Source organism: Rhea pennata, chromosome 1 (assembly GCF_028389875.1).
Source record: "Rhea pennata isolate bPtePen1 chromosome 1, bPtePen1.pri, whole genome shotgun sequence".
Taxonomy (NCBI): domain Eukaryota; kingdom Metazoa; phylum Chordata; class Aves; order Rheiformes; family Rheidae; genus Rhea; species Rhea pennata.
In genome coordinates this window covers 54,374,707-54,400,687 of record NC_084663.1, presented here as the reverse complement: position 1 = coordinate 54,400,687, position 25,981 = coordinate 54,374,707, and the positions used below count along the sequence as shown (strand labels likewise).

The following is a 25,981-nucleotide window of genomic DNA, read 5'->3' as shown; positions in this document are numbered from 1 at the left end:
TTCATAATATAACAATACTTGGCAGTCACTCATTGCGTTTCATCCACACATCTCAAATCGATTCGCTACAGCCCTGCATGTGATTGACTTATTTGTAAGACAGAGACAAACACTTGCTGTGCAATTAAAACAAAACAAAACAAAACAAATTTTATTAAAATCCAAATGCTTTTCTCCTGCCCCCCCCCCCTTAGTGTGATTTTCCTAAAGCACAATCCTGCCCACAAACGGAGCGCTCCTGCAGCCCTCAGCTGTACGACTTGCAATGCTCGCTTCAGGCCAAGTAAAAGTGGTTCATAGCCAGGTCAGAGCAATCCAGTTCGAAAGCTCTTCCCTCAGCGAGTTATAACCGCTGCCATAAAACAGAAGCATTCCTGTGCTGGGTTATAAATGTGAAAGAAATTAGCCCATTCCCTCCCGCCCTCCACCCATCTTGGTTTCTGAAGAGCAAGCGGGAAGGCAGCCAACACGCCTCCGATATGGCATCCCCAGCGAGGAGATGGACGCGGTGCCTGGGTGCCCCCCGGAGTGGGGCGAGATGTCTCCTCCAGCTGAGGAAGGAGCAGAGAGCCAGGGCACATGCCAGGGTGCGCAGGAAAAGGGCTCAGCTCCTTTCCTGAAACAGAGGTGCCCTGAGCCCCCCAGGGGCTGACAGGGCAGGTGCAGGAGCTGCAGCAGACTCATGCTTTTCTGGAGCAGTGGCACCCCAAAGGGCATGTTGGGGGGGGGCCATGGGATGATGCCCAAGGCGAGGCCAAACCCATGGCCGATGTAGCTATAGGGGCAGTCAGCACCAAGTACACATGTGCAGCCCAGGCTGGCCAGGAGGGCTCCATGTAGCATGGCCAAAGGAGGAGGGAAGCGTTTTTTTTTTTCCCTTACCAGGACAACACACCACTTCATTGGCATTGCTGCCATCCCAGGAACATGTGCCTGGTCTGGCACCCTGCCAACGCACTCCAGGTGTGCATCTCACCCTTCCTGCCAGAAGTGACTTTCCAGCCACAGCCTCTGCAGCTGCAGCGCAGGTGACCCCACTGCCCCACTGACCCCTCCGCAGTGTGTCTCACCTCCTGCTGTAAGCAAGCACAGACTTGTGGAGTCATTCAGGCTGGGAGGAACCTCAGCAGATCTCGAGTCCAACCTCCTGCTCAAAGCAGGGGCAGCTATGAGGCCTGACCAAGTTGCTTGGGGCTTTCCCCAGTCTGCTCTTTAAAAACCCACGAGCATGGAGACAGCACGACCTCTCTGGGAGCCTGCCCCACTACTGAACTGTCCTCGTGAGGAAAAAGCATCTCCTTATATCCAGCCTAAACTTCTCTTCTTTCATCTTAAGCCTGTTGTGTCTTGTTCTCCCACTGTGCACTGCTGTGAGGAGCCTGACTTCTTGTTGGCCTTGTCAAGGGTACTGGGGCTGCTGTTAGGTTGTCCTGAAGCCTTTTCCTCTCCAGTCTGAACCAGGCTGGTCTCCCAGCCTCTCCTCACAGGGCAAGTGCTTCAGCCTTCTGAGCACCTTGAAGGCCCTCTGCTGACCTTGCTCTGATTTATTGCATTTTTCTTATACTGGAGGTGCAGGGGGGGACAAAATTGGATGCAATATTCTAGATGGGTCACTGGCTGAGTACAGGGAGATAATCACTTCTGTCATCTACTGGCTATGCTCCTATTAACAGGGCCATGGACACTGCTGACCTTTGCTGCCAGGGCACCACAGGATCACAGTTGGTTTGCTACCTGCCAAGACCCCAAGGCCTTGGGTTGCAGAGTTTGAAAAGGGCTCCTTCAAGAGCTGAAAATACTCATAACCCTGAGGGAGGGGGGTTTCCTGAATAGGGGATCCACATGGTTATTCTCCAGGGTGGGTTGATCCTGGGACATCCCCCAAGCAATGCTGCATAGAGTAATACAAGACACCCTGCTCCCTAATGCAGGGTATTACAGCCTCATTCAGGTGTCCAAAAACTCCAATTTAATACCTCTAATGGACCCAGCTATGCTAATGTACGCAATTACCATTGGTAATAAGCTTTTTGCCATGCTCCTGCCAGAGGTTACTGCTCCCACAGAAAGCCATGCCATACCCGTGCCTCAGCTGTCATGGCACAGCCCCTGCTATACTGAACAATCCCAGCTTGTGCTTCTGCTCTGGGCTGAAAACTGCAGCAGCTGCAGCGTTAGCGAGCTGCTCCGGCCCTCCCTGAGCTAGCGAGGGAGCAGGCAGCTGGGAGGAGACAGCCACAGCTCCCGCACCCGTTCAAGCAGCTGGGTGCAAAAGCCAGCACGCCGAGACATGAGGCCAGGCACCTTCCCGCCAACAGAGCCGTGGAGGCCCCTAGAGAACAACTCAGAGTGCCTGAGCTAGGCTGCTGCGATGATTCATACCCTGCATCTCTCTCTTCACTAACCACACACTTCAGTTCCTCAGATAAGATACCTGAAGTCAAGAGAACGAATATCTGCCACTGAATTCAGCAGGAATATCTTTGTGCATGCTTTTTTTTTTTTTTTTCCCTCTCTGCTCTCCTCTCCCTTGCAGCTTTGAAGGGGAACGTCAGTGTGAGCAACTGCTTGCCTTTGGATGCGCGATGGCCTGGCCATGGGAGCAGGGTTCTCTGTCCTTCCAGGAAACGGTTTGAACCTGATTCTTGGGTCACATTTTCCAGCATCTGAACATGCCAAACTTCTTTCACAAGAGCTGTTTTCAGTCACTTGTTACAAAGACATCATACCTGTTTGCACCACTGAGATGAGCCATAATGCTAAGGTTTTTCTTAGCCCTACTTAACTCCACTCCATTCGTCTCACCTGTACTCAACCTCACTGGCTACAGTTTGTTGTACTCAGTGCTGTAAGGATGGTGAATCACCAGTGTTGCTTTCAAACTGCCGGTAAAAATTTTAAGGTATTAAAAATACTTCTGAAATACCTCACCCCTAGATTTTTAGGATGCCTCTTATGCTTATAAAACTCCTTAGTTTATTACACTATAGATGATGAATTAAACTTATTGTTCCTAACTCAGACCATTCATTTATGTGCTGATTTTGGTCTTTAAAAGAAATTCAAATGCTCAGTTTCAGTTCGATTACCGTATCTCTGCACTAAACTAAGTACCTTAGGTGTTTCCAACATTGCAAAGGAATTAAAACATTTTCTCATGTATTCCTTGATTTTTAAAAATAAGTATAAAAACATGTTTATTAAAATTTAAAAGGCTTATACAAAAATTCTTGCCTTTTGGGGGGCAAAAAACAAAACCCCAAGAATGTCCCTTTATTACCTGTAGGGGGCAGCAGCATACTATCAGATGAGCAGAAGAAAGGGTGCTGTACTCCCATCTGCGCACACCTGCCCAGAGCGGACCTGGCTCTCCAAACCAGGATTCCCTTAGCCGGAATACAGTGCCCTTAGTATAAAGTAGCTCATCTGTGCTCCCAAAAATCTGCTCCAATAAGCAATGCTGAAGCCAGTGAAACTGTACGCAGTGTACGTTGCTGCAGAGGTTTTACTCCAGTGCAAACGTTGACCTCTGACATGACAGGTATTGCATTTATGCTGCAAGGAGTGGAGCTTGTCCTTGCTTGGAGTGGAGCTTGTCCTTGCTTGGAGAGGGCTACCTGGGTATGTGGTCAGCGCGGGGGCTACGTCCGTCAACCCCTAAGCAGCACTGCTCAGGGATCGAACTCAGCCAGACCACTTCAGAAGGGCAGATTTTTTGCAGAAATTAGCTTAGGCACTTTTAGACAGAGGAGGAGCCAGGGCTGACCTGGGAGGACAGGCAGCTTGCCCTGTGCACAAGCTTATGAGTCACAACTGGAGTAAAGAGCAGGACTGTCTCTGCTCTTCAGGGTTAGCTTTACTCCAGGTATCTCAGGGAGAGGCCACACACACCGTGCACGTATGAGGACACAGTTCTCGTACTCAGTGGGTTCAAGCCCTGCTCCCCCTGCCCTCCCCTTCCTCTCCAAGTGGCCAGTCTAATCCCACTGGAGCGGCGTGCATCCCACCAGCATACCCACAAAACAGGCACTTCATTTTCTCTCCCCCATGCACCGCGTCATCTCCCAGCCCGGGCCAGAGAGGGACTGGGGACGACGCTCCACTCCAAGCCTCCCCTTCCACTGGGGGGAGAAGCCACCTCCTCCCTTGGGCGCATCCCGGAGGAGCCTGCTCCTTGCCCCATCGCAGCGGGCAGGCTCCGACAGCCCCCGGGCAGGCGCTGGTGGCACAGTTCTTGCAGCGTGGGCACTGTCCGGCGGCTCCGACACAAGGGCTCGGAGAACACCAAGGGCGTCCCCCCCATTTCATCAAAGTGCAAGGGGTTGTTCCGGGTCCCCGCCACCACCAACTCCAGGAGCCGGACCACGCAGTCTGAAAACCAGTTCTTCAGGCGGAAATAACCCTCCTGGAAAGAGATCCGAAGGCTGACGGGCCCCGTTGGCATCCGCACACTCAGGCTGAACAGGTAGTTCCCCTGAGAGCTGTCCCGTACCAGGTAGGTGCCCACAGGCTCCCGCTGGAGCTTGGCGTGAGCCTCCCCCACTGACAAGGGGCCCCAGTAGAAGTCGCTGGCCTGAAGGATTATGAGGGATCGCTCCAGTACCTCCCACTCGCAGCTGCGAAACATCCGGAAGCGAGCGGGCAAGCTGGATGGTGCGGGGCTGGGGAGGACACTCCGATGCTGCCTTTGCGGATGAGAAACAGTCGCGTGTGTGTTCTGTAGGTCATCTGGCCTCCCTCTGATCATCTCTCAAAGAGCCCATGGATCCTGCAGAGATGCTGTCTTTACCATGCTTCCCCCTTTGCATCCAGCCTGTGGGACAGAAGGAAAGTGAGGCAAAGCCTTTATGGTGGTCTAACTGGGCAAGCAAAGACTCTTCTCAGGGAGGGAAAATGGCAGCTAGGGTACTAAGGATGGTACAAGGGAGTAACTGTAGGTCACAAACCCACAGCTGTCGGAATGACAGGGGAAATATGTGCAGGAATGGCTCCATCTGGCTCCCCTCGCCAGCACAATGTTACAGAGCTCTGCATCCATTGCGATTATACAATCCCCAGTCAGGGCTCCCTAGCACAGCCTTCGGCATGCTGGTTTGAATCTAGCATTAGCATCTAGCAAATGTAATCTTTCGATATTTGTGATTTCCATCTATTGGATGTTTTGGGGAGGTTTTAGAGTGGCCTGGAGACTGGTGAGGGCAAATGAAACCCAAAATTAGAAGGGAAAAACCTCCCAAGGCAGGCAAGTATCGTTTGGAGAAATGTGCAAAGGACTCCTCATGCCTGCCCAACCTGCCCTCTGTGTAAAGGACAACATGACTTAGAAGAAATAGAAGATAGGAGTGAATCTTTCCCACCAAACCCCCCACTGCCTCATCCCAGGACACTCACGTGCCAGGAGGTTTCAGATCTGGCCCCCTTCAAGAAACATTTTGCCATCAGCAGTGCCAGGACTGCCGCAGATTAGGCTGCTTATGCCGACACCAGACCCTGCGGCCATGCAAGGAATGATTCTGCTCAGGCCCTTCCAGGCCCTTGACTCCTCTTTCTGCCCTGGGCTCGCTGGGGTTTCAGCTCTGGATCACAGGCTCCTCCGTGTGGGCAGACAATCCTGCCCTCCCTCCGTTGCTCTCATGAGCGTGCTCTTGCCCTGCTTGGTCTGCGTCTGGTGTTACTACCAGGCTCTGTGCATTTAGCAACGCGGATTCCTGCACCCGGCATTGCCATCAGCCATCCGTCCGAGTCATTTCAATTATTAAAAAAAAAATGTGTGTGTGTGTGTGTGTGTGTGTGTGTGTGTGTGTGTGTATGCGTGTAGGCATACATAAACATAAAAGCCACAGCCCCAAGCCAGAGGCTCACTCTGTGTGAGAAGCTGAGCTGTTACGTACCACTTCCCCAGGCCTGACGAGGCAGTAGCTCACAGCCAAGCTCTGCCCTTAGCCCCCTGACATATACTCCATTAACCCAGTCGCACACCCGCTGACAGCGACGCTCCACTTCGAGCAGTGTGGGCTGCCGCCACGCAGCCCACAGCAGAGGAAGGGAGGTGTTTCCCCAGCTCCCACAGTCCCTCCTCACCACGGGATGGGGGCACGTGGCATCCCCAGGGAACATGCAGAAACCCGCCACGGAGGGTTTACCCTGGAGGGAAATGCTTTTCTCACCACACAGCCTGGCTAGCAAAGCTTGCACCGGTCGCCGGCTGCTCCAAAGCCTCGCGCACCTGTCAGTGTTCGGGCCAGCCGCGTGCAGCCAAGGGTCAAACTTCTTTCCCTCGCACCACCCTGCCCCAGCATTTCTCCCCCTGCCCAGGCGCATGCCAGGGGGCATAAAGCAATTCAGCCTCCGCAGCCAGCTCAGTCCCTCTCTTCCCTAGGGCTCCTAACAAAAGATAGGCCCAGCTGGCACAGCAGTTTTGGAAAGGAGACGTCCATCCAGCAAAGCCCTGCCTACAGCTACCCTTTCTCCCCTGTTGTCTCTCACAGTAGTTGCAGTAATATAGTTGCAGTAATATCAGTAATGCAACCATCAGGTACTTCTCTGCATATGCAGCCATAACCATCTTTATTCAAGAGCACCCTGGGAACCTTTTCCAGGGGTGAATAACCAGTTTCTCATCCTGAGATTTGCAGGCCACAAAGCTGTTACCATCCTCTACCCTACCCTTTAGCTACGTGTCACTGTGGGAAGGAAATTTCACTCTTACAAAAAGGTGGGAGGGTTAGAAGGAGTTAATCAAGTTGGGCTTTTTTCTCCATTAAAAAAAAAAGAAAAAAAAAAAGAAAAAGAAAAAAGGCAGCAGTTGAGAACTGCTCAGATGCTTCAGCAAGTCAGAATAAATCTTAGGGGAGGCTGATTTAGTGAGCAGAACGCAAGTAAACACAGTCGACACGTGCAGTGATTAGAGCAATCTATCACCACGTAGAACTCCATGCTGCAGGCACCACAAGAAGCTGCAGCATCTCTATCCCTTCCCTTTTCCTCTCTGCTGGGTGAGAAAGCTACAGAGCCCTTTGAAATCAGTTATTATAGAAAAAGGAGGTTGTACTACTATTAACTGCCTCCAAGACTGCAGCTAAAGAGAGGATGCAAGTGAGAAGGAGCCCTGCTCCCGCCAGCAGCCTCCTCTGCCAGAGTAGAGCTTCTCTTGGGTCCAAACTGAAATTTCACCAGTGTCACAGGTCTTGGTTTGGAAACAAATTCAAACAGGAAAACAGAAGCAGGCAGCTGTCTTTCATTTGCAGACTAGCTTTTAAAACAACAAATAAATAATTTGTTTAAGGCTCCAGATGCCATTTGACAAAAACAAAACGGTTTGTCCCAGTTTTCAAGCTTGAGTCATTTTCCCAAGTCCTTTAAGAAAAATCCACTGCCACTAGAAGTCTGACTGAGTAAGAACTGAGACTGTGTCATCGTTTCGAATTCAAAGCAAATGCAAAAAGAGCACCCTCACAATTTGTTCACTTGGTTTGAAATCTCCATATGGGTCAGATCCTCAGACAGCGAGAATTTGTTTAGCTTCAGTGACCCATTTCAAACAGATGACTGTCTGGCCTGCAGTGCAGTATTAGTTGGCCCTCAAGAAATATTTTCTGATATTACCTACACAGGTTCACTCTCAATGAGTCAGACACTGCATACACACCGCCTCCCATTTCAAGGTAGGAAAAAGCAGACTCTAAGAACTAGAAATAAGCCAGACCAGAGGTGTACCGAAATACATACACATAATTAGTTCTGCTTCTGATTTACCACACCAGAATTTGCCTTTTGCCCCCCCCCCCAAAAAAAAGCCAAAAAAACCCAACACCAAAACACATTATTACCTCCCTGCTGTGAGACAGTAAGAGGAGCATTTACAGCTAGAGCAACACACTGCAAAAAGCCAGTGTCCCACTAATTAAAAGGCTGGATACGTTTCCCTGGACTTTCTCTGATTTACTACAAGTTCAAGTGCTTTTCAAAGTAAGTGCTCTTGACACAAGACATTTTGTTTGCCTCCCTGTTCACTATCCACGCAAAGTGGAATATTTCATATAAGAAGACAACTCTAGTCAACTAGGTGACTGTATACAATCTGTAGTGCCAGCCAAGCCAGCTCTGCACCCTGGGGCTTGATAAATCTGGCATGTTCAGCAGCAGCTTCAAGTATTCAGATCTGATTTGTTTGTGCACTTTTGCTTTAGGATACTTGAAAGAGCTTACCTCTTTAAATCTGCTATCCATAAGGATGAGTTTCTGGACATCAGGCCTGGAACTGGTCCAAATTCATGAGCTTCAATGCAACATTTCCTAGATTTTGCAAGGCATTGCTTAAGAGCAAGCTTTTCCCTTGAAAAGAAAGAGATGTCCATCAAACTAGAGACCAAGCCCACCAGTTCTCCATAACACAGACCCAAAATGCAACAAATCCAGGGACAAGCTGATCTTCTTGACCTATGTTTCTGTAGAATCACGTATACAGCACTTCAGATAACAGAGACAAATGACAGAGTTATTATTATTATTGATGCTACTTCCAATTCTGTGACTTAATTAACTTCCAAAAAGCTCACAGGTGCCCTAAGGATGAATGCAAAGAGCCTAAAGTTGTCACCGTTTTTTGGAAGCTGAACCACGAAAAGCAAACGTTAAGAGATGACGCCACAGGACTAAGCTTTAGGACTCGGAACAGCAAACTCAAACTTGTGCCGAACGCTACGCAGAGCGCTGAGAGCATCTTATCTGAAAGAGCACGCGCAACCATTTGCTGCTGAATCATCCGGATTGGGCCCCCGTCAGCTCTGACACGAGCTCTTCTGCCCTGCCGCCCGCAGTCTCTGCCTTTTCTTTTGCGCCCTGCGGATGGCAAATGACACCCACTGACCCGACGGAGCGGCAGAGCACGACTTGCGCAGTCGCCTGTCTCTCAGCGGGTCCGCCGGCAAGCAGAAGCAGCAAACCCAGCCTCCCGCACGCCTTTCGGAGGCAGTCTCTTTAAGGCTCCATTTACACCGAAGCTCCGCTACTCAACGTCGCTTCCCTGCACCGCTGCCAGGCAGCCCTGGGCCGGGCACGTGCCCCACGAGCCCCGTTTGCTTGCCGAGCTGCGGTTACGGCCCATGGCTGCGCTCCCCATGCCATTCGGCTTTGGTACCTCCCTGTTAAAAATCCCACAGTTGCCAAGCAGTTATTTGGACGCTGGGATAACCGGGGAAAGCTTTCACGGAGGTTCCTGGCAAGCGCCGCAGCACAGTCCCCAGTTCGGGCAGCCCAGCCCGAGCAGCAGGCTCCTGCTTGCACGTCTGCATCCCACAGAAACGCGCTGCCTACTCGTTTGCGGCTCCGGAGGCTGTTTCAAAGCAAAGCTCAAGCGTGGGGCTGAACAAGAAACCTCCGGAGCCAGGGCCAGGCGGAGGGGGCAGGGCCAGGCAGGAGCCGCGCGGAGGACCGTGCGCCAGCGAGCGCGGCGGGAGCTGCGGGGAGGCGAGGAATGCGGCGCAGCTCGGCCGAGAGCACGGCCGTCCTCGCAGCCAACCGCTCCAGCGCCGAGCAGGCCTGGGAGACATCGCAGCTCCCTCTATCTTCCATGCTACGGCTATAAATAGAGTTTGACGTGAGCTTGCCATTGTGTCTGACATGTGAGAGAATACATGGAAAACAAAATGCATATATATATGTATTTTTTTTATATGTGTGTGTGTGTGTTTCCCTACATGACCAGCACTCAGCAAGAATGCAATATAAAAAAAAAAAACTGCAAGTTTGCTGCTTAGTATGAAGCGGTGCACATATGCTGACGGTTGCTGTTTCCACGCATTACGGCTGTGCAGCAGAGCTCCTCTCAGCTCAGGGAACCAGTTATCAAACTCCTTTCATATCTTTGGGGTTGGAGAGCATCTCTCAAAACCCACAAACCCCTCACCTTTCCCTGGATTTGACGTTTCAGCTTTGTGCTTCTTGTCGTACTTTCCCATGACATCTGCTTTCTGCTTTAACGTGACACTTCGCTGATACAGGCTAAAAGGTTTTTTTACCCAGAGAAAACCAACAAGGTAGTCTGCCGCCTTCCGAGTACTCTTCAAGGCAGGCAAGTCTGCAAGCACGTTCAGTTTCTGCATAACGCATTAAAAAAGATAGATATAATAAAGGTGCTGGTTTATAAGGGAGAGAATTGCTTTGACTAGACTAACTGCCAAAGCTGGAAGACAGAACCCATTTGCAAAATCCCTTCATCGCACCTTTAAAATCCTCTGCCAATTCAAAACAATTATTTCCGCATTAAACAGCTTGCTCCTCGCAGGAGCAGCCAGCGTGGAGCTGCAATCCTGCCGCTGCCTAACGACCGAGAAGCCGCATCGCTTCCCCGCGCCCGAGGGCAGCTGCGCGGCGAGGGCCGTGAGTAACTGCAGCTTGTTTTATAGCGAGTAAAACCATCAACCGGCTTCTGGCAACGACGACTTCAACTGGACTCTCGCCTTCCCGGGCAACACGGGCTCTTGCTGGGCGGTGAGCGAAGCCCGGCCGCGCCGTGCCCAGCCCTGGCAACGTCCCGGCGGGGCGGCGGTGGGAGGCCGAGGGGCGGCCCGGCGCTCGCCCCCCTGCCTGCCCGTCCCACCGCGCGCCCGCCGCCGCCTCGTCTCTCCCCGGCGGGGAGGCCGGGCAGGTGGCCGCGCGGAGGCAGCCGGGAGGCCGGGCAGAGCCGGGAGCCTGCGGCGCTGCACCTGGCGGGAGCCGGCCGCCCGAGCTGCCGACGGGGCTACGGGAGCGCGGCCGAGACGGGGGACGCGGCTGCGGACGGAGTCCTCTCGGCTTCAGGCCTACCAATCTGTGGGAAAAGATCTTCGGGGAAAAGTCCCAAGACGATCTAACCAGAGGAGGTCGTCCCTCCGCTCGTGAGGAGGGCTGGTTTTGGGAGACGTGAGGGGCCACCGAGCAGCAGCAGTTATTGCTCGATGCTGCGGAGCGAGGGGGCGAGGGTCACAAAGCACGAGCGCACCGCAACGCTTAGCTTCTATAAAGGGGGATTTCCAGCACACAAAATAAAGAAACTGGTCCTGAAAGTCAAAAGTGAAAAAAGAAAAAAAAAATCAAAGTTATTAGAGGTTATTTAGGAAACGTTGAAGTGACAGGGCCCGCAGGCCTCCCGGAGGCCAGGGAGGAGCACAGGGGGAGCGGGAGGCGCTCGGCTGAGCGCCCGGGGTTGGGAACGCCGCGGGTCACGCAGCAGGTACCGGCTGCCGGCGTGACGCTCACAAGGGCCTCCGCCACGGCGCAAAAAACACAACAAAACCGCCGTCCCTGCCCAAATCTCTCTACAATCTCAGCGATCCTTCAGAAGACGAAAAGCTAACCCTGGCGGAGCCATAATAAAGCCATATGAATTACTGACAGTAGGGAGCAAATTTACATTAGGATGGCTGTCATGAAACTGGGGCAGCAGGTAGCCAAGATAATCAAAACAACCGCCAGAAAACAAATGGCATTTTCGGTTTCTCAAAAGCAGAAATCCTCGGGGGGAATCATTTAGCTCACTGGGCTACCAGCAAGTGGGGACAAGGATACTGCAGAGAAGCTAAATAATTACCTGCGAGCAGATTATTTTCTCGCACAGGATGCTGAGGAGGTTCCCCAGTATTTAATGCTGTTTAACCTGAAGACCTGGACGGGAAGGAATGCCGCTGTGTCACGAGACGAGGGGAAAACCGAAATTCAAGAACGAAGTCAGTGGGACGCAGCTGGTCTACACACCGGGTTTCTGAAGGAATCGGGAAACGGTCGGCTGGGGTGCGGAGAGAGGCACCGTCCCCGTCAAGTCACCTCCTAGCGCCAGGGGCCAGGGTGCGGCGGGGGCCACGCGGAGCCTCTTCTGAAGCTGTGCTGTGACACGGGAGGCCGCCCGACCACGGAGCGGAGGCGATGCCCAGCCTCAGCTCCTCATCAGGAGGACGGGATCCGGAGGAGCAGCCGTGCAGGGCTCGTGCCTCGTGCTTCCCGTGCCGAGGCGAGAGGCACCGCAGCAGGACCCTCATCCCGGGCTGCTGGCTGCAGGCAGGGAGAGGAGCCGGGAAGCTGTCGCTCGTCAAGGCCCGGCGGCGCCGGGAGGGAAGGACCCTGCGCGCTGCTTCTGCTCCTCTCCTGGAGCACCAGCTCCCAAAGAGAAAGGGGTGCAGGGGCTGGCGGCCCGCTTTGCCCTCTCCAGCCACACGACTGCTCAGTCGGTGCGAAAGGAGCCCAAAGCTGCCCCCAGCTCAGGCGTCACTTTCTCCCTCCCTCCTGGCCACACAGAGACCCTGTCTGAGCCAGGTCACTTTCTAAAGATCTTCTTCCTGGGCTGCAACCCACCATTGCCCACGGTATTTAAACACTGGCAATTTAGCCCTGCACCTGAATGGGCAGCTTCAAGCCTCGCGTTACTTAAACCTAGGTAGCCACCTGGAAAAGTAGGCTAGCCCCTTCCTTCACCCTGCCCGGGCGACCAGTGCAAGGGACAAAACCACCTCTGGGGCAGCCACAGCAGTCAGAGTCGCTCAAAACCAGGCAAGCTGGCATGCAGCGTGGCTTCAGACAGCATGCCATCCCCAGAAATGCACACGAATAAGGATTTGTAGGAGGAAAACAAACTCGTTCCATGTTTTAAAGAGCTATGGATCTGCCGGGTCAACTCAAGAACGAGCCGAACAGAATTGCTGGGGGGGTTCACTGAGAAAAGCATCCACTCAGAAAGCAAAAGCAATAATCAAAAAAAAAAAAAAAGAAAAGAAAAGAAAAGAAAAGAAAAGAAAAGAAAAGAAAAAAGAAAAGAAAAGAAAAGAAAAGAAAAAGAAAAAGAAAACCCAAGAAGCAAAATGGATGGGTGGAAATACAACAGTAATGTCACCAGCTGAAATAATCTATTCTGTTCCAGTCGCCGTAAATAAAGGCAGACAGATGAAAGAAAGGGGAGAGGCCTAAAGATGGCTGATGAGAAGTCATGTGAAAGTTTTCAGACAGCGAGAGACTGGAGAAACTCCACGCTTAGCTTAGAAGAGTTATAGTTATAAGGGCATGCAAAGAAACGTACAATATAACCAGGCTGTTCTTTCTATGGTCTTTCCTAAAACTCAGGGAGGAAGTTCAAAGGTAACTGAGATTGAAAAGTAACTAATTTTAAAACTCATAAAAGGAACAACCTCCCCAATCAGACACATTGAATGTTACTGGGGAAAGTGAGAGCGCTCATCTGGGGATTCTCGTTTCTCTTCTTTATCAAACTTCTCTGCTTGGTCTCTATAAAGTTGCTCTAGGAAGACTTCTATAAAGTTTGACTCCCTAAACCAAACTATAAGGCTTTTTTTTTTCCTAACTGATCTCTTTTTTGTAATCAAATCTTTTTTGTTTATTAGATTATGCCCTAGTTTAATTGAGCATTTTGACTGAAATGCTTTGACAGACCAGACCATAAAGAGAAGAATCCAGCAGCAAAAGGGTTTTTTAGCATCAACTTTTAGAGCTGCTTCTTAGCCATCCCAGCTTTACAGAAAACTGCAGTGCAGTGCATCAAAAGGCATAAACATCCTTTAGTCATCATGCAAAGCTAAGGGAGTAAACAAGAGTTGACAAAGTCACTATAAGGAATCAACTATTAACTGTGGAGCTGCTGCAGAGCAATAGTTAAAGCAGCTTAGCCCATTTTCCTCATTTTTCTATAGATAAAAAGTATAGCACTTCTCGCTTATACATGCTCCTGTGACTACTGGTACGCACTCACTTGGATCCTGGCACGCATGCTACAATTTCATTGCTTGCTGCTAAACCAGCTCCAAATCCGAAATGGCAGCGTCAGGCTAGAGAAAGACATTCCCTCTGTCTCAGTTTTCCCTTGATTGTGGCTCTTTGTCCATCGTGTCACTTAGGCTGGGCCTTGGAAGGTGAACATAATTTCCAGTGGTGGGAACTGGAGACCATTTCTGTAGTTCCAGCTTCCCTGCTTCTGCGTCCCAAAATCTCTCCTCAGAAAACAAAAGGGAACTGAAATATGGATGCAGAATAACACTGCTGGTCTGTCAAAAAGTATAATCAGACCATTCATGCAGGCGCATGTGCACATCACCACAATTCTGCCGTCCCAAGCAAATCTGCGCGGAACCTCCCCGTACTTTAGCAAGGTGCCGCGCTGTATAGAAACGGATCTGCGTGGTCAGATTGCAGGAACAGGAGCTGAGATCTTTAACATTTTTCAGCTGTTGATAATTGCTCATATTTTCTTCCCTGAAAGCCTGGATGCAAGTTTCCAAGTAAACTTTGCTCCCCAGGAAGTAAGAAAGTAGTAACAAGCTGTTTCTGAGCAGCAGAATCACAAACAAAAAAATTGCTGCACAGGTCAGAATCTGAAGTCAAAATTTTTCTTCAAAGTTTGCAGGGGGAAAAAGCAACAAAAACTCTCTGCTGAGACAAAGGCAGCTCAATACTGCCAGCTTAACCCAATTTTGCCAGCAACAACTCCAATAGAGCCAATGTAAAGTTAAAGCAGCCTATTTGCAAACTTAACGGCCCACTTTGATTCTTCGCCTCGTATTTCACATGTGTTTGCAAGCAAGCAGAAGCACAAAAAGTGCCTGGGGAGCAGGAAGGGAGAAGACAGAGAGAATATGCATTATCAAAATACCTTGAGAGCAGTTCTTGGAAATGTGCAGACTGCAAGCTTGTATCAGACATTCATTTCCTGTGAAGTGCAAACAGGCCTTTTCATTTCTCCACTGAAGAGGACGAAAACAAGCGGGCAGCTCTAAAGCCTCCAAAGACAACACACAAACGAGTATTTAGCAATTTTACAAAAACTGAATAAGTATTGTTCTATTATTACAGAACTACTGAACACAACCCGCGAGTCACAGCAGTTAAAAGCTAGGAGTGTTTACGCCTCTCACTGTTAAATCTTAGCTTGAAATCTTGCGTTTGGCCAAGGGGGGAAATGAATTTTACCTGACTCATTTTGACCACTCACTAACACAAAGACACCAAAACCTGCTGCATCAAACACTGTTGCACTTTCTATTTTTTCTTTCTTCTTCTTTTTAAGGGTCTGAGACTGAATTCAGCAAAATGGTTAGCTCAGAGTTACCTTTTTGGGGCAGAAGGCTGTAGGACATGCACTGCTGCAAAGCAGCAGACTGGGCAGTAATGAAGCACTCTGGTAGCAGAGAAGGGGATGAGTTGATACCAATGCATCTTATATAATGATGTTATATAATATCACTATATAAGATTTGATACACACACACACACATCTATATACATATATATATATATAAAAATAGTATAAGGACTATCTAGTAATTGCTGGCCAAACTGAAGTAGGAGCATGGCAGGAGAAATTAGGAAAGAAAAAACCTGCATTTGGTAGGGGAGACTGCTGAGGGGAGCAGACGGTCGTGAGAAACTGCAAGGAAAGACTCAGAAGAAAGAAAGAAAACACCAGTGGAGATGGAGAGAAAGAGAAGCGAGGAAAAAAAAATGAAAAGGCAACTGTGTCAACATTTCTCCTTTGTTTCTCAGCAATGTGACCACAGCATTAATGACAGTAACAAGAATTTACACCAAGCAACTCACACTCTACCCTTATGCAAACTGACCACTGACTTCACAGGAATTCCTGTCGGATCAGGGGTAAGAGGCACGTTGGAAGCTCTCTTCTGGAAACCTCTGGAAACCTCTGAATTTGGCCCTCTCCAAACAGGCATTACAGAGGCAGAGACACCAACCCGTGACGCTTTGCACAAGCTCAGCCTTTCCTCGTTGTTCCTCTCTGTCTGCTTTTCGGGATCCCAACACAGTACAGGCTCCCGCGTGCCAGAAAACTGCCGGAGTTTATCTGCGGCTGCCAGCGCAATCTTAAACCAAAGCCTTGTGCTGCCTCTTGACACCACTACATTAAAGTAAGTGGTAAGCGAGCCAGGTTATTGAAGGACATATAACATACAGCACAATGACAAGTAGCACAAAAATAACCATGGCCCAGATCCAAGTTTCGTTCAGGAGAAGATGGGAACCTGTGTAGGAGGCTGATATCTAAATACTTCTACGGATTTGCACCCAAAAGCCTTCCCCTCTGGAGGGGACAAAAATCTGTATTTCACAGATGATGCTGGAAGTCGCATAGCCAGGAAAATCACTCACAAACGCAGAAACAAAGCTTGGCTCCATCTGCAACGACCGGCCGCATCTCGTCGCAACTTGATTCAACCAAGACCAACATTCTGTGATAATAGAGCCTCAGTCCCACAAACTTCTGTGCCTGTGCATGATTTCAAGCACATGACCATAGCCCCGCTGCGACTGAATGGGCTATTTGATGTTCGCAGCGGCTAAACTGCCGTCACAACTGTTTGCAGAAGGCAGATACGTCTGCGTACCCCCTTAAGGGCACAGTCGCCAGAGGACGAAACGCCAGGAAACTGCAGTTATTTTTGATCCCACCCCATTTTACAGAATTGAACATGGTCAACATGTGACTGGATTTTCCTTTTAAGTTCTCCGAGTGCTGCAAGGAGGAGAACTAGCAGATTGCACTGCCTGGACCATATAATCCCCAAGAGGAGCTTGCTAACAATATTCCTTACCCTAAATTTTCCAAACAACGGACAAGTCACATCCCCCTCCTTGTTCCATGTAGAAAACGAGTAAACAAAAAAAAACCCAGGATATTAATTTAACATTCTTGGGCTTTTCTCAGTTACCTCCAGCTGTTCCTTCAGGTCCTGTTTCCAAACTCTCATTGGACAGAAAGGAACACACATTTAAACTAAATTAAGATTAAATTAAAAAAAAAGAAAATCCTAAGAATAACAGAAACTGAGGTTTTAGCTAGTAACGATTCCAAAATTCTCAGTAAAAGTGTGTGTTAGTGGGAAAAAGTGAGTAGAGGATCTGTAAGGCTGCAAGTACCATGACTCAGATTGCAGAGAGGACAAGGGCTTCGTGCTAACCTTTCACTGTGAGGCTTTGCACGGGCACACAGCACCGATATTCTCAGAAAAGGCCGGGGTAAGGCTGCGCTCTGCCTCTATCAGATACGGGATGATGGCGAGCTACCGCGCCGCCAGCACCACCAGCGCCCGCGACAGCCTCCGTTCAAGGTTATCTTGTTTCCCTGTAACACCTTCCATCCTGCTGGGGAACTCGCTTCTGAGAATTAAAAGCCAGCGTTAAAACGAACACGCCGCGTAACGCTCCCGCTGCGCCTTACGTTAGCTCAGCGGAAGGAGCGGCGCGAGGACGAAGTTACCGCTGCCCAGCTCGGCGAGGCTGCTTTCCTGCGGACCCCTCGGGGAGGTTACGTAATTTGCAGGTTTCACTTCGAAATAAGCATCTTTGTGCCCTGATGGCTTGGAGAACACCTTGCCGGGGGACCTGCCCCGGGGCAGCATGGAGACCCCCCCCCCCGGCCACCCCCAGCACCCCGCCACCACCTGCACATGCCGCACGGCTCCCCGTCTGCTGCCAGCACCCCAAATCCTCCCCTGAGTCACACTGGGACAGGCACCCCAAACCACGGTGCACATCCTTCTCCCGCAGCCAGCGACCGCCCCAATTCCCGACAGAACCAAGGTGCCGGGGGAAGGCAACCCCCAACTTCTGCCCCTGCGAGGAGCCAAGAAGGGGGGGGGGGGAGAGGGGGAAAAAAAGAGAGAGAAATTACACCCCTCTCCCCCCAAACCAGGAGCTTTTCCGTTAGCGCAACGAGACCTACCCTCCTCCGGCCTCCGGGCAGCGGGCGAGGGGGCCGCGGGCGGGCGGCGCTGCCGCGGGTGCGAGCGAGCGCTCAGTGCCGGGGCGACAGCGGCGCTGCCCGGCCCTCCCCCGCCGGCGCCGCTCTCCCGCCCCGAAGTGAAACCGAGGCCTCGCGCTGCCGCCGGGCACCGCCGCGCCGCGCATCCCCCCCCCTCCCCGCCCCGGTCCCGGCCCCGGTCCCGGTCCCGAAAGGCCCCGAAGGGCCGGGGCGCGGCTTACCGGGGGCGGCGCGGGCCGCGGGGCGGCCTCGGCTCCCGGGAGCGGAGCGGAGGGGAGGAAACCCCCCAAAGTGTTTCTTTTCCGAGGAAGGAGCCACGGGGGAGGGGAAGGGGGAGGGGTTTCTCCCTCCTCCACCACCCCGTCTTTCCACGGCGTGGCTTTTGCAAAAAAAAAAAAAAAAAAAAAAAAAAAAAAAAAAAAAAAAAAGTTAAAAAAAGAGTTGGCCAGATTGAGAGGGGAAAAGAAAAAAAAATAGAGAAGCTGTGAAAGCCCCTCTGCTGCGCAGGAACCGCAGCGGGACGGGGCCGCCAGCATCTGCCCCCCCCCCCGGGACCGCCTCCGGCACCAGGGCTCGGGGGCGCCGGGGCTGGCCCTGCTGCCGGCTACCCTCGGGGGTCCCTGTGCACCGGCCTGGGGCAGTGGATCCAGCAGACACCGGGGTGGGGGGTCCCTGTGCACCGGGCCAGGGTGCCAGCTCCAGCAGACACCGGGCTGGGGGTAGAGGGTTACTATGCACAGGGCTGAGGTGCCAGATCAAGCAAATCAGGGCTCCTGCGCATCAGGCTGGGGCATCAGACCTAGCAAGCAAGGGCTGTTTGCACGGGCAGAAATTGGGGAAGGTGTCCAGACCTTCACCTTCACTGCTGGAGTTCTCCGAGCTGGTCTCTTGCTCCTGCGGGAGCAGTTTACTCGTGCTCCACCAGGCACAGTGGAAGGGCAGTGTGCGTGGTAGCCAGCAGTTAAACGCACGCATGAAGAGTGTACCTACAAACACACACTGTTTTCTTGGTGGGTTCAAATTAAAATCCTGGAAACAGAAAAGAGGAAAATGTGCAGAGATTTGATGATGTAAAATATAAATAGTACACCACGTGCTGCATATTGTAAACATATTATTACTCAAAAAGAATAGCTGCAATAGGACGAAAAACAAACTTTTTAATTCTGTATAAAAAGCCCTACAGCTGCTAACGCCTAATCTGCAATTACACTGACTTGATTGCCCCATAGGAGTTTTCATTCACCTCTGAATGTTCAAAGATCCCGCAAAGACTGGCGTATGTATTCACTGCTGCCTGTTTGCCAGGTGAATTGCCCTGCTGAAATAACAATATGCAAATGCAGAGCACAGACGTGCTCTGGCTGTTTTGCACCAGTCTAGCAATGCAAAGCAGCTGTAACTCAGGATTAAGCAGCAGAGCAGAAGAGTTTTACAGCTGCTTTGCATTGCTGGGGAAGCACAAAGCAGTCAGAAACACACCACTGAGTCTGACCCAAAGTCTTGCCAGAAGTTCCACTGAGTATTGAGACATCAGTCCTTGTTTTTTCTTCCAACCAAGCATGAAGATGCTGCTGACCACAGAAGAATTTCTGAACTTCCACAAGAGTCTGGGCAAAGCGCTAACTCTTTCCCGGCGAGGCTTCGGTAGGAGGCCCTTCAACTGGGACCCGAAATCACAGCCCAGAAGAAGTGCTCATCTGTTCCATTTTTGGTTTATAAGTAGGCTCGTCACACATTTCTTTGTATTTTTGAATGGCAGCTTCGAAAATACCGTGCAGTTTGCCTTACAGTTGCCTAGTAGGGAGTCAGCTTCCCTCTGTGGATTTTTATAGCGTTTATTGGGTGACTTCATAGCCTGTGCCAACCACCTTGCCTTAATATTAAATGGACTAGCCTAACTCTTCCTTTTAGTCTTCCTCTGTTTCTTTACTTGTGAAACCTAACAACCAGCCTCACTGCTCTTAGGCTGCTTGTTGGTCTCACTTTTCTCTCATCCACTCGAAGCTGTGACCTCGCTGCAGCTGACGCATATTGCAGCAATCCTCTGCAGCAGCGAAAGCTGGAGAGACACGTCACGAGAGCGCTCTGGTACCGTGGCCCGTAGTTTTCCAAAGTTCAGACTTCACTTACAAGGACCAAAACGTGGCTCAGGACTGAGGCAACTCCGAGATGGCTTCATCTGGAAAACTCTCGGATGCTGCAGTAGCTTTGTGTCCTGTGAGACCGAGGAGGACGCAGCAGCCAAGCCCCGCTCAAGCACAGGCCTCATGAGTGCTGTGTTTCCTTCTTCATAGCCTGAAACCAAGCCTGAATGTGTCCAAAGTGAAAACCAAACCCTGCCTTTAAGTGAATTTGCTTCAAACAAACAAACAAACAACAACAAACAAGCAAATTCTCTAGAACCAAGAGACTCCCACTCTCATCTGTTGCTGATGCTTTTTACCCAACTGCTTTCAATGTATAGATACCTGCATGAAAGGTTCAGTGTAATAAAAGTAAACACACAGGCCGGCTAATGGTCCTACAACGTGCAACCCACTTTGGATCCATACTGAAGGTGTACTGAAATGTCCAGGATGCTGGTGGCACAGTGTGCAGGGGGATAACTCCCTAAAGCAGATCAGAATTTATTATTATAATCCACATGTTTTTATCGTACACCTCCTTTTTTCCTGTGCCTGAGGACATGTATACCCCACTATCCCTGACACTAAAGTTTTAAAAGACGTTAAACGTGAATAGAGCTACTGACAGAATGACCCATTTCCAGCAAGTTTTGTCTGAAATCCAGCTGCTGGGGACCGTAGGTCAGAGTGCATTATACCTTTGGCTTGTCATTCCACTTTGTGGCTTGTTTTTCAAGCAGTCCCCAAAATCTTCAGTAAATTTGAAAATGTTGATACTCAGCAGTCCCAGAGCACCCAAGGGCCAGTGGCGCTTCACCATCCTCACTCTTTCTCAGCATGCATTTTCCCTGTGGCCCGCACCGTGCCCAAAAAGCCACACACTGCCTGTTTGCCCCTATAAATTTGGGAGAAAGAGAGGTGTTTGGGGGCAGGTTGCTTCCAGTTGGTGAATTAAGGTGGTTTCCTGGGAAAGCAAAAGTGTGCAAGTCTGCAAGTGGGGCTGGTGCATCGTCTCCAGATCGTGCGGGACCGGCTTAGGGGCTCAGTGGGGTCCCCAGTCGTGCCCAAAGCTGCTGTCGCCTGACCGGCTGCACGTGGCTCTGCCAACGGGAGGTGGGGTGCGCTGGCACATGCCGCGCTCGCCTCTGCCCTGCAGCAGATGGACCGAGCTGGGTGCACTGGGGGGGGGTCTGGCTGGGTGGTAGAGGGGAGAAAGCGTGGGGCAAGCTTGGATATCCTTGCATGAGAGAGGAGCTAGCCGGGGCACAAGACTTGGGAAGCAGAGGAGGACAGAAGGATGGTTGGGGGCAGGGGGGGGAAACAACTGCCATGATCTCCTGACGTGTGCTGAGTCCAGCCTGCAAGCAGTACACACTGTACAAGCTTTCATTGCATAAAACCGTGCATGTTCTTCCTTTTCAGCCCCTCCTCCCCTTTCTAGGTGCTCCCTCTCTTAGCTTGCTGAAAAACCTCCTTTGGGGAGAAGCAAAAAGTGAAGCAGGATGAGGAGAGGGAGAGGGAGAGGAGAACAAAAAGAGAAAACCAGGAGGACAAAACAAACACATACAAAAATCCCCCAGCCCCCCGCTTCCCCTCTTCCCCCCCCTCCCCGATGAAAACCCAAAACAAAACCACCTTTCTGTGGTTTCGAGCAAGCACAGGCTGAATTAGTTCCACGCTTATGAGAAAAATTAGCGTAAGTAGTGGCCCCTTTGAGCGAAGCTGTGGCCAGGCCCCTCCTTCCCCTCCCGGAGCCGGGCTCTTCTCAGTAACCAGAAATTGCTTTCCAGGAAAGCGAAGGTACATGCGCTGCCCGGCGTGGAGGCAGCCCGCGAGGCCGCGGGGAGCCGCGCGGCCTCCGGCAAAGAGCCGGCGCCCTCCCGCGCCGAGTGAACGCCGCCGCCGGCTTTTCGCGACAGGCTGGGAGCCCTCGGCACAGCCGGGGCGCCGGAGCGGGGAGGCATCGCCGGCCGGCCCCCCCAGACAGCCACAGGCACCAGGCAGGGGTAGCCAGGCAGGGGAAGGAGGGGAGCTTGGCTAGTAGCTGTTCACATGCTCCTTACGCATCCCTGGCACCTCTAAGGGAGGAAGACCTCTGTGAAGAAGCTCTGTGACCTGCTGGGTTTTCAGAGAAAGTACCAGGCTGAATGGTCTGAAAGGTATTTAGGTCAGATTTAGGAAGCTACAGAGAAAACAAAAAGCCTTTTATAAATATATAGCAAACTGCTCCCTTGCCACCAAATCTGGCCTATATGTAAAATACTTTAGAGCAGTAAGAGAGGAAGATCTGGCACAGAGACAGGGCATTATCGGCCCACAGCACCATTGGGTGCAGGTGAATCCCCCAGGGCTCTGTGGCCCCACAAATCCATGAGCACCTCAACAAACTCCTCCCAACATTGACCCCTCTCAAACACAGAGGAAGAACCTCAGTAAAGGATTTTGTTGTGCCTGCGAGAGCTACTGCTGCTCCCGTTATCCCACACGTTCAGGCCGAGTTCCTAGGAGCGCTGCCCCGAGGTGAGGGACCTTGCCTGGAGTCCTCTGCTCTGGATACCTCACCTGGCTTCACTCCTGCACGTCCTTCCCCAGCCTTGTCCACCACTGAGATGGGAGGCGATGCTGCTGAACCCTGCTCACCAAAGAGAGCCACCACCAACTTCTGACCTATGCCCACCTACGTCAGGATTTTCCCCCAAAAGCAAACAAAACCAGCTGCAAGAGGCAATCCCAAATGAGCATGGAGCTACTCAAGACACAGACCCCACAAAGGAAAGGCCCTAAGTCACTGCCAGACGTGGAAGCGAGGGGTTCCTCAGCTGAATAAACTGAGCTTCGAAATGAAGGAAAAACAAGGTAGAAGGCAAAAAGGCTTATATAGCTATAGGCAAATAATTTTTTAGGTTTTGTAGTACTGTGAGCTGGTACAGTCTGACAAGGGCGTCTGTTGCACCAGACTAATTTTCAGACTATAAAACTAGAGGAGACTATTGTGATCGCCTGGTCTGCTTTTCTGACTATTAGAGGCTAAAGGACTCTTACATTAATTGTTGTCATCATTTTTTAAAACAACCCATCTCAATTCAAACATTGCCAGTGGTAGGGTAGCTGACATCATCCTGAACTGTTCAAGTATTTAGCAATTTTCTCCACTGCCAAGTGAGTATTTTATTTCTAGATTATTTTTTCTTGTGCCACTGTTGGCCGGAATACCTTTTAGAGGAGCAAAATTTTAATTCTCATATAGGTATATTTCAGCTTTGATCATTTCAGTCTTAAACTCTTTTCCTGCATAAGATATGTCTTCCATCCCCTTAACAGTCCTTAGAGCTCTCCAGGAAAGCCTCTCCAGCTAACTTCCACTTTGAGTTGTAGATGTCAAAACTGGGAATTCTTTTACATCAATAGTCACATCCATGGGATTAGCAGATGCAATACAACCTCATGCAATGCGTATGCAATAACTGCTCTGCATTCCCTGCCCACACATCCATGGATCAAATTAGCCTTTCTGACTGCAGCACTATGCTGGGAGCTCACATTTGGCTGCTTCAGCACCAGGACTCCAGTCTTTGCTGGAGCCCCTTCTTCCAAGGAGACAGCTGCAAGCCTGAAAGTGTGGTCCACACTCCCTGAGTGACTTACCGTTGGGCTTCCTGAGAACACGCATTACATGCCTGTACCTACTTTAACATTTTGACACTTGTTAGCTAGCCAACTTTCAATGCAATTAGTACAGGCGCTGTTACTTTGGAACAATGCCAGTTTTTTTTACAACAAAACACAATGTAGCACTATATCAAATCCCTTGCTGGAGCCCTATTACATCAACAGCTTTATATTTATCAGCCAAATCATAACCCAAATGTATAACTTCTCCAGAAGTTACCTAATTAGCTTCATGGATTCTTTTCCATAAACACATGAGACTTGGCATTAACTAGCACTCTTCTCTTCATGTTAATGATTCTTGTATGTGCCATTTCCTTATTTTGTCTGAGGTCAATAAGGAGCTGGTAGGCCTGTAATTACAAGTGTCAGATTACTTCTGGTTTTTGTTATTATTTTGTCTCCGCCTATGGGGAATCTGCCAGATCTTGGAAGTGAAGGAAGGTTAAGTCTAGACAAGAGCTGGGTAGAGATGCCTCTCCTTCCCCTGTCGCTCCTCAATTAAATACATTAAAATAGGTGCTTAATCTAACAGTGTGTATAGGTTTTTTAAAGACCTGGAAGGTAGCTTGGCTCTCTAGTTAACCAAAACAGGCCCAGGGGATGGGAACCAGCAGAGACTCCTGAATCTGGACCCTAAACATAAAAGATTTTCTGATTAAGGAGGAAATGGAGAGCTGAGATGGGAAAGACTTTATTTGTATGATGGGTACTCATACATAATTTATATGCAATAAATGTTTCTAGCTGTTTCATTAGTTGCAAATAAAGTAATACAAATGTGCACCACTTGCAGCTGATACATGGTGTGTGCCTGAGGCTGCTTCCAGCTGAACAGCAGTGATTCACACAGAAATGATTTAACATGCCAGCGTCCCCAACTATCCAAATTCTGCTGCAGGTAAATCCCCAGAGCAGATACGTGCCATTTTCATCTATTCATAGCTTGGCTTATTAACTTAAACTGCCAAAGATTTACAGTTAAATTATCCCACTGGCCCCTGACTGTGGTGGGCGAGGCACCAGCATGTATTTGTCTCTCCCACCTTTCTACAGGGGTGGAAAGCTTCAGGACAAGGAGTGCAACAGGAACGTGCCTAGAGCGAGGGAAGAAAAATTATCATCTTAAATATGCAGAATATTTACTGACCTTAACATGTCAGGGGTTATCCCAGGCATCAGAAGCTTGTTCATATCAGTGAAATTCAATAGGAAATTAGGGTAAACAAAAGGAAAAGCTCCCTGCACCAGGTCGGAATCCTAATTACCTTGATGGATCTGCAGTTGCCCAGCAGAGCTCAGGGTTGGCAGATCCCCTTGGCCTGTGGAACATTCACATCCTACCTCAACTCTTCTCATGTGGGCAGCTCATTTAGATCCTTGTGACTCCCAGGGACCTACTCCCAGGCAGGCAAGGTCTGAGGATGGGGCCTGAGGAAGAAAGCACCCACCGGGAAATGTCTGTAGGGCGCAGGTCTGCACTGCCCTTTGTTGGGGCCTCCCCTGCCCATCAGTCCTGCTCTCCTTCTAGAACAAGTCAAATGAGGGGCTGAGGTATGTCCCTCTGCAGCCTTCTGCAGAAGGCAGGGAGGAGAAGGGACCTTTCCTGGGGCAGAGGTACACCTGAAAAGTATGCATTATTCAGTGCCTCTCTGCCTTCCTCATTCCCACTGCAAGCAGCCCAGGCAGTGCCCGAACCCAACATGAGCAGCTCAGCACTCACTGGCATTCCCCAATCTCCTTGCAGGCATCATTGCCCTGCTCAGGGCTGCTGGAGTAGAGGAGAAGCTAGTTCTTGGCCCAGGGCAGGAGCTCAACCTCTCCACAGGTCCTGCCAGCACCTTGGGCCGCTGCTCTCTGCTGCCTGCAGACAGAGACCCCAGAGAGCTGGGGCTGGTCTGGGATACATTTTGCCCTGTGGTGACTTTTGTTTTCTTGCTCACTGTAGACTGCAGCATATACTGGTAATGTAGGGCTTTATATAGAGGTTGTACTATCCTCTGAAAGGAATGGGTTAGGAGAGCAAAGGAGCAGCATGCTTTTTTACTTGTATAACTGCATGAGAGCATTTAGGGTACAGGGCTATTACTAATAAATCACCATAAATAGATCAATAAGTCAGCACTTCAGAGCTTGAATCCAACCAGCTATGGGGAATTTGTCCCTTGGTAGCAATCAATCTGCTGTACTTAAAGTTTCCTGACCAGATCTGCAGCTAGGACAAACTGATCAATGTTCTTCCAAGTCAGCAGAGCATAACAGCTTTGCATGTCCCCACGTTCACTCTTGCAAGTCTCCTCCTCCTTGACAGTTAAATTATCCTTTGTTAAGTACATGGGACATCTCAGACTAACTCCCAGTTCTTTATGCAAAGCAGCCTCTGTTATGACCAGCCCAGCACAGTCCAGGCAACACACAGCTCCTTGCAAAG

General features: G+C 50.5%; 1 protein-coding gene across 5 annotated transcripts; it reads right to left on the bottom strand.

Annotated features, from left to right (window-relative positions):
• Window positions 1-3,166: 3,166 nt before the first annotated feature.
• On the bottom strand, window positions 3,167-18,060 carry LOC134146613 (suppressor of cytokine signaling 1-like). Of its 5 annotated transcripts, none has more exons than XM_062586968.1 (3): window positions 17,974-18,060; window positions 8,209-8,334; window positions 3,167-4,813 (listed from the first exon to the last, which is right to left on the bottom strand). In XM_062586968.1, the coding sequence occupies exon 3, from the start codon at window positions 4,745-4,747 to the stop codon at window positions 4,058-4,060; it is 690 nt and encodes a 229-aa protein (XP_062442952.1). In that variant the 5' UTR covers window positions 4,748-4,813; window positions 8,209-8,334; window positions 17,974-18,060; the 3' UTR covers window positions 3,167-4,057. The 5 variants fall into 5 exon arrangements, with proteins under 5 accessions (XP_062442952.1, XP_062442942.1, XP_062442962.1 ...); XM_062586958.1 differs by lacking the exon at window positions 17,974-18,060 and adding an exon at window positions 17,714-17,823; XM_062586978.1 differs by lacking the exon at window positions 17,974-18,060 and adding an exon at window positions 14,630-14,712.
• Window positions 18,061-25,981: the final 7,921 nt, after the last annotated feature.